Raw genomic sequence first — 8,634 nt, forward strand, 5'->3', positions numbered from 1 at the left:
AGATTAAAATGAACTTCAAAAGATGAAAGACCCCAATTGAATATTTTGACAATTAAAATTTAACAACCACAAAGTTTACAACAATGAGAGTGAGGAATAGCTAAAGTGGTTAGAGCTTCTCCCCCGGTTCCAGGAGATCCTGGAATCGATTCTCACCCCGACCCTTTGTGGCTCTCTAAACACACCCACAAAAAAAAAAAAAAAAAAAAAAAAAAAAAAAAAAAAAAAAAAAAACCTTATACAACAATTAAGATTTAAGAGCTACCAGCTTACATACATACTTCAAAAAAATGCATACATACCTGATCTTACAACCTTTCTATGGGAAAGAAGGAATCTTACCATAATTCGAGATAGAACGCATACAATTATACAAACTATCAATCAATCAATCAATCAAAGCCTTAATCCCAAACTAGAAAATAAGAAATGTAAGAGTATTTGTACATATTGTAAATTTGGAGTGATTTAAGAGATAAGAATATTTTTTTTTCCTAAAAAAATGATTGATCCTGGTAAATTACAACTTCTATACAAAACTTCATCAAATACCAATTAAATGTTAATTTGGCTACACATAAATTAGTAGTAACAATGGACCTAGCATTTGTGGTGAACTGATGTCGATGATACATATGTTGTGTGATAGACTGATAGGCATGTACGAGGGTGTAAGGGGGGATCGTGGGCCTACTGGACAAGGATGGGGTATGAACAGGTAAAAAAGACGAGCTTCAAACTTCAGCTTAGGTTTTAAGATCATCAGACATTGCAGAAGGTATGCAGTGTGTCGCCAGAATATCAACAGTAGCAGCTTTAGCAGTCTCTGTCCGAAGAATGACTACCTGCCATAAGAAACACAATAATCAATTATAAACTGCATACAGCTGAAAAGCCTCCCATGTGTTCATGCCAATATCTATACTAAATTATGTGATTCTGAAGAGAGCTTAAAAGAGGAGCGAAAAAGAGACCTTATTGAACTCCAGATCGAACTTCAAAAACTCATCATTGCAGGAGTCTACCATACTCGCCAAGCTTTTTAAGTTCTTCACAGGTTTACCGTTGACAGCAAGGACCTGACAGAAAAGCAGCAAAATGAATAAGGTTGCATACATAACCCACCTTTCTGAGCGGAATGAGACTGGCACAGGCTCACAGCTGATGAAGTGGGTAAAGGAGGAACTTCAAAATGAACATTATGTACTCACCACCCGAGAAACACAAGATACTTTTTAGTACCATGTTACAGTGGAAAATTAATACATACCTGAACATTAGCAAGATCTTCATATCCGATGTTAATGTCAGCCACAAGAACCTATAAATAAGGAGAAAAATTAGCAATCCGCAACTAGAGGCAGTTTGTCATGAGACAAATGTTGCAACTTATGTACTTCATGTATGCAATAATTAAAAAAAAAAGAGAGAGAGAGAGAGAGAAAATCAACAGGCCTATTGATGTGAAATGATAAGATGGAAATTATTGTAAATCACTGCTTCCTCAATTCTGCATCTCTCTAACTTCTCACTTGCAAATTCTATGATCTCAACTTACAAGCAAATGGACCATAAACAGTATGTTGCATACTTGCATGTGATAAACTAATTAATAATATATAAAGAAATTCAATTGAATAGAAAACAACTCATTACATTATCATTACATGTTTGGAAATTGGCACACCTCTCGTCTATTGTTATAAAACCAATGCTACTTAGAAGCTGACATGGGTCAAACAAAATAACCTGGGACTTTAGATGGCATCAATTGTTGGACAGCATATGCAGGGGCTGGTTGTGAGCATATCTCAACAACCCTGGCTGCCTCAGTCAGCACATTTGATATAAACTAGCCTAGGGAAAAGAGCATTATTGTTATTGCAACAGATTAGTAGCTTGGGGATTAAGTTGAGAAATGAGAAGTAATTAGAGTAGATAGGGACGAAAGGAAGCAGTTATATCTATATATAGAGGAGAATAGTGAGGGTGAAAAGAATTAGAAAGTTGTTTTAGTGAACTTTTTGGCTTTAGCTTGTTGTTGGGAGTGTCCAGCCACTAGAAGGTTTGCAAATTGTTTGCCCAATCTAATGTTTAATTGCATCTCAAAGAAAAGCAATCATCCAATTTCCTCACATTCTCATCATCCTCAATACTCTATTTCTAGTTGGTATACTGTCATACTCCTTTAGTCCAAATTAGTTGCTATATTTTCCTTGTTGGGGTGTCCCAAATTAATAACAATGAACCATCTTAGATCAAGTTTTTATTTTTCCCTCTAAAATTGGACCCCGCATTTACTAACCTATATTTTTATCTCTACTATTTTACTAACCAGCATAAATGTACCAAAACCAAATGTTCCACCAATTTTGGGATGAAGGAGAAGATGAAATCTGAAAAATGATAGTCCACAGATTTGCAACACCAATGATATTCCTTCCCCTAGGCTATTCTATTACCTAATATCGTGCAAATCAAATTAAAATTAACTAGTGAGTAGTGACAGCTTGAAACTTCTAAACACCACCTATTGCATCTATGCAAGTCATAATTTAAGCATTTCAAGTCATATTGTGCGTATCATAAACAATATATACATACTCATGCAGTCATGTGTTTAATTTTAAATAACTCTTTAGGTTGGTGTCCAGGATGATAGATACCTGAGATATAACAAGAAGTTCTTCATCTTCAGATTGTGCCATTGAATAGTGAAGTTTGTGCACAAGCTCAACAGGAACATCAGATTCATTTGAATACTGTCATTAGATCATAAGCAAAAAATTGATCAGAGAACAGAAATGGCTTAAATCAAATGCAGTATCCACAAACAGCGGGGATGTAAAGAGGAAGCAGTATAAAATAAAAAATAAAAAATAAAAAAAAGAAACTTACATGCAGTAGCTTAACTTGGCTAATCAACAAACTAACAAATAAGTTTATTAAATGTCACACAATTATCTAGTTGAACAATATAATTTGAGCACATCTCCAGCAAGAACTGTATCAAAAACTTCGCAGGCATCGAATTCAGCTCAATTAGCAGAAGTAACTTATAAGAAACCACAAAGTTTCAGACCAGGATAGATTGACTGCACCTTAAAGCTAGAAATTGCTTAAATATCACTTAAGAATGAAATTCAAAAGGGGGTTATCTTCAGGACTTCCAGAACACCCTAAAACAAAAGAAATTTCATAAAGATACAGATACAGTAACATCCTAATTAGCGCAGCAGCAGCAGCTATTCTTAAGACAGAATAATAAAATATCGAGCCTGGACACAAGATACTTATTGCCAACATAGTTCAGATATCAAAAGTAAGCTTATTTTTTTTGGTCAAAAACAGGACTCTACAGAATCCATGGAGCATAAGACATTAAGTTCCACAACTACTATACCATCAACAAGTTACATGATTTGAATGAGACTACATGAACCTTTTACAATGATTTTGCTCAGATTAGTGAACAAAACAAAGATATTAAGGACTAAAAAAGAAAGATTAAGGGAGGTGTAATGGACTGATATAACTCACAATAACAACCGCAAATTATAGAGAGAAGATTGGCTCTTTGGTTAACTAAATAATCTGATCTTTGGTAAATCAATTTATAAAGAAGAAATAAGTAAGATGGAAAACTTGACTATTGATTGATAATGGTGGAAGGTTTACAAAGGATAAGTTAATAGCTTAAGGCTATTACTCTCAATAGTGAGTTGAGCTCACAACTCTCCAAGGAGTGACTTGAGGTCACAACTCTCAACAAGTTTCATCCAATTTTTGCCTACCTTCTTCCTTCTTTCTATTTATACTAAGGCTACAACTACTTAACCTAATAATTCTAGAATTCCCATATTGCCCAGACTACATTTGATACTACTAACATACTAAACTGCCCATAATACCCCTCCCATAAGTTAGTTCATTACAGGAGGAAGAAGAGAGATGAAGAACAAGTTAAGATATGACTGAATTAATGCTAACCAAGGTGACTAATCACCACTTACAGCCTTGTCAATCACTCATCACAATATTCAACATGATTATCTCTCTAATTAGCACTATTTATTATAATTCTACTCCCTTTAACACCACTCTACCCTAATATCATTCACATCACATTTTCATGTCAGCCTATAAACAAGCACTGCATAATCACCATATCCATTTTTGTTAAGCATTTATCTATTGTATCAACCATTAGCTAGTCGCTATGTGACCATATTTACATGTTAACCTATTACATATACTACCTGACAAAACTAAGAGTCCCAAAGCAGCAAGATGAAAGAATATAAGTATTATGAAACCCCTATCTTTCACAATTGGGGAGAGATAATACCAAATGAAATCGTACTTCTCAATCCCCATCTCTCTAAGGATCCTAGTTTTTCCCCCAAATTAATCTCCTCTCCCCAAGTAATACTTGGATTAATCTTGAAAATTTTCTCATCTTAAGTACCCATGTTGGATCCTTGACAGTCCGACCAGGCAACCACGACAATAGTATGGACATTCATTTTTAAATAGCCAAGATCGACCACGCAACCGTGTCCAACATGAGTACCAAAGTCCAAGTAACATAGTCCATCAAGAAAAAAAGTTGCAGCAGAGTACACACACACACATATAGACACAGGGGGTGTTTATGTATGCACGCAGTCACGGGCACCCATACACATAGAGGAGAGAGAGAACAAAATGAGACCTCTGACTGGAGATATGGGACTGAGACAACTGTAAAAACAAATCCTGCGAGTATGTAATATGATGGCGGTCCATCCTCAGTACAAGCTGGAATGAGCTTCTTGTAAGTATCAAGTCTGATGCTGAATTCATGCATCACCGAATCACGAAGTACCTTAATTTTAGCATTATCTCCAGTATACTTCTGGGAAAAAAGGTAACTAAAACCTATACGTTCACCACGCCTGAAAGGAACTACAGAAAGATAAATAAAGTTAATTCTGGATGCAATGTTGCACAAACCACTCACTTTAGAGGAAAATTTTAAACTAAGATGTTAACAACATAAAAGTCGATTCAAACTATTTTGTCAATGTTTTCAATGCAACATTTAGAATTTGTTCTTAAAAGCAAAATAATTTTGCAGATTACACCAAGTTAAGATTAACTGTATCAAAATGTCAGCAGCAGATTAAAGTAGGCATTGTAGTCAAAGACTCAAAGTTAGGACCAAAAATATTTAGGCAAGGATATATTTGTTTCTGACTTTGAATTTGTACACACAAATTTGCAAATTCCACACTGATCAAACATCAAAGATATAAGATATAAAATACTTAAGACCTAGGTTTTATAGGGGCAACTAGCTGTGCAAACTTCAACTCTCATAGAAACAAAAAATAAAAAATACAGTACGTTTGGTTATGTGTTATCCCCAACATGCTACATTTAGTTGCCACTGTAGCTTATTGTGTTCCAAAGTATATAGAAAGTCTCTTACTTAAGGGTATCCACATGAGTGAAACTTAAAGACCACAAAACAGTAAAAACACTTTGAACAGTATGTCGCCATCTGACAGGAGCTGATCAGAGGGGGGGTGATGCACCACAAATATTTCCAAGATAAAAAAATATCCAAGCACAAGGGAAACGCGACACGGTACTATACAAGGTCACTGGATTCTGCTTGTTTACTTTCTATTTTCCCATATTACTCAAGGGAGGGGAACAATTGCAGCTGAATAACATATCTAAGAAAGATACTTAACACAGTAGCAATGGTGTCCACATATTGTATCTCCTTTAAAACTGACCTAAACAACAACTAATGCATTACATTTTGTTGTATTACAGTTTGTATAGTTGAAATCTCCTTTGATCTAAACAAAAGAATAAGCAGGCTGCAAATCTCCTTTGATCTAAACAAAAGAATAAGCAGACTGCAGGCATGTCCAATGTCAATACCTTTTGAGGAAATATATTCTAAAAACGATGAATAGAACCTCAATAGGAAGGAAATTGAAGAAACCAATATGATGTTATCGTATAAAATAGGTGCAACATTCATCAAAGCGATATTACATTGAGGTACGAGTATAGAAGTATGGAACCAGCATGCAACATAGATGAATCCAGGTTAGTACAGAAAAACAAGGACTGGATAGATGCCGTAAGAATGAATACGCATCAACAATACATTGACAATTCAACTCTTCATATCACCTAATTACCTAGGTGGCTATGTTAGATTATGGAACTTAGGCAACTTCAAAAAAGGCTAAAATACTAAAATAGGTGTGTTTCAGAAAATGGACAAAAGCAATATCTAGACAAATACTTGAAGCAAGGACATTGAACAAGGTGACCAACCAAGCACATACAGATTATGTATGCAACAGTACAAAGAGCTTAACATTGACATGAACCTAAAAAGGGTCAAGGGGAGAGCATAATGACATTGAATATCAATTACCTGTTCCATCATTTCCAATATCGACCCCATCAAAACTAAGGATAACATCTGATGACTTCAAAACCTCAGATTCAGGAGCAGTAGCTTCAACTCGTGTAACAAGTATACCCTTTTGATCAGATTTCATTCCCATTGCTATACGTAAGTCAGGATTCTCCATCTTTTGCCACTCAAAGCCAAGAATTGGGAACCCTGAAAAGAAAACATGTCCATGTATTAGATAAGACATGAAGTTACTTCAACAGTTATCAGGTGTGTTTAAAAAGATCAGCGCAAGAAAATAAAATAAGAAATTTAAAAAATAGGCCAAATTTGTCAGTTGAACCCTACCAGTATATGCTCCATTCCTTTCATAATCTTGAATAAAGTGATTGATGACAGGTGTAGGGATAACATAACCAATATTTTCAGCATCTTCCTGTTTCATTGACTGAAATGCAATTCCTACACAATTGCCTTTGTCATTGAAGGCTGGACCACCAGAATTTCCAGAGTTAATGGCAGCATCCACCTGCACCAATATCATTGAAATAGAATTTCATAAAATGAGATCAAGGCCAAAAAATATGAAAACAAGATCCTGTATACATACCTGCAAGCCTAGTAGCTCAGACCACCCATGAACGTAAGAAAGGATCTCCCTGCGTGAGACAACTCCACTGGTCACTGATATAGTATCCCCTCCTATTGGGTAACCCACAACAGTCACAGCATCTTGAAGAGCAGGTAATTCACCAAACTCCACTGGTGATACACCTTCCCAAAATTCATCATCTTTGACCGTAAGCAAAGCTGCAAAACCACATGCATATGATATTTTATTTAGAAATTTCTGAAACTCAAACCCATTATACAGAATCGCATTTTGAAAGCATATGAAGGAATTGAACTCATAGCAGTCAACAACAGTCAATACAGCTCAATAGCAACAAGTCAATAATTTTTAATTTATTCACAATCTTTAGCAGGTCAGAGCTACCAATGCATACATCCGATCTGTCAAAGCCCGTATACGTAAGGATACATCTAAACTATTATATAGTCAACTAGTCATTGCTCCTTTGACCATTGCATACAAAACAATTACCAAAAGATTTGGAATAATGCTCCTAACAAAGCTATCAATTAACTTAAAAATAAGCCAATAAAGCTCATAACTTCAGAATATTGTCAAAGCAGATCCAAATATCATTCGATCAAGGACAAAAAATATCATACCAATATCACATTCAGTCCCAACAGCTAGTACAGTAGCCAAGTACTTGGTATCAGAACCCCGCTTCTTAAGCTTAACTTGAGTGTAGTGCGCCACTGAATGAGCATTTGTCAAAACCCTCCTCCCTGCAATGATAAATCCACTACTTGAGGAGCTGCACTGCCTCTTCCTCTGCCACGGGAGAGAGTAATTCGGCTTTGAATGAACACAAAACACCTTCACCACTGCATCCATCAATGGCACAACACGCTCTGAAGCCGCCGCCAGCTTCTGGCCACCATTCCCATTCATCTCCATCGATGACGGGGTCATGTCCAGATTGTCTTCGGATAGGCTCGGCATCAGACAATACAGAAATCAATGTCACCAGGGTCGATCACAGTTCCAATAAAGGAGCGAAAGGGGTCTAGGATTTCGAAACAATTGCTTTGGTTTCTAATGATTGCAACCCATTGCTGAGTAGTTAAATACTGAAATTTGTTAAAGTGGGTCAGTGAAATTGGAAGTCTTAGTCTTAACATATTAATAAAAAGTATGAAGATATCATATAATTCCAAATTTTATGATCAATTTCATATCAATTACTCGGTTTCAACCAACAACCCCACTTCCCTTTTACTTCATCTTGACTTCAATCTAGTAAAGTATTAATTTTTAAACGATATGAGAAAGAACCTCTCAATTTCCCACAATCAGACAAATTAGGGTTTCACATAAAGAAACAACGCAGAAAGTGGAGAAAAGTAAACCCATTTTGTAATTAAATTGCAGTATAACTACATAGAAACAACAATCAAAGCAAAATTATGTTAATAATTAGGAAGAAATACCAGGTTTTTAGACATGAGACAAGAGCCAAATAGCTTCATTTTTGCTGAGGTTGAACAACAATGGCGTCACCTCTAATTCAAGCAGACTTCATGAACAGTACACCACCATTCCCAATTGTGTCAAAGTCTTATGTTTAGTAAGC

At 35.7% G+C, this 8,634-nt stretch overlaps 1 protein-coding gene across 1 annotated transcript; it reads right to left on the bottom strand.

Moving 5' to 3' along the window:
• Window positions 1–441: 441 nt before the first annotated feature.
• Window positions 442–8,634, bottom strand: LOC145568374 (protease Do-like 9). The gene is made up of 10 exons (XM_081627802.1): window positions 8,492–8,634; window positions 7,664–8,131; window positions 7,038–7,237; window positions 6,776–6,956; window positions 6,446–6,637; window positions 4,715–4,947; window positions 2,667–2,762; window positions 1,271–1,321; window positions 975–1,079; window positions 442–845 (listed from the first exon to the last, which is right to left on the bottom strand). The coding sequence occupies exons 2-10, from the start codon at window positions 8,001–8,003 to the stop codon at window positions 747–749; spliced, it is 1,497 nt and encodes a 498-aa protein (XP_081483928.1). The 5' UTR covers window positions 8,004–8,131; window positions 8,492–8,634; the 3' UTR covers window positions 442–746.

The sequence above is a fragment of the Chenopodium album genome, chromosome 11 (genome assembly GCF_948465745.1).
Source record: "Chenopodium album chromosome 11, dcCheAlbu1.1, whole genome shotgun sequence".
Taxonomy (NCBI): domain Eukaryota; kingdom Viridiplantae; phylum Streptophyta; class Magnoliopsida; order Caryophyllales; family Amaranthaceae; genus Chenopodium; species Chenopodium album.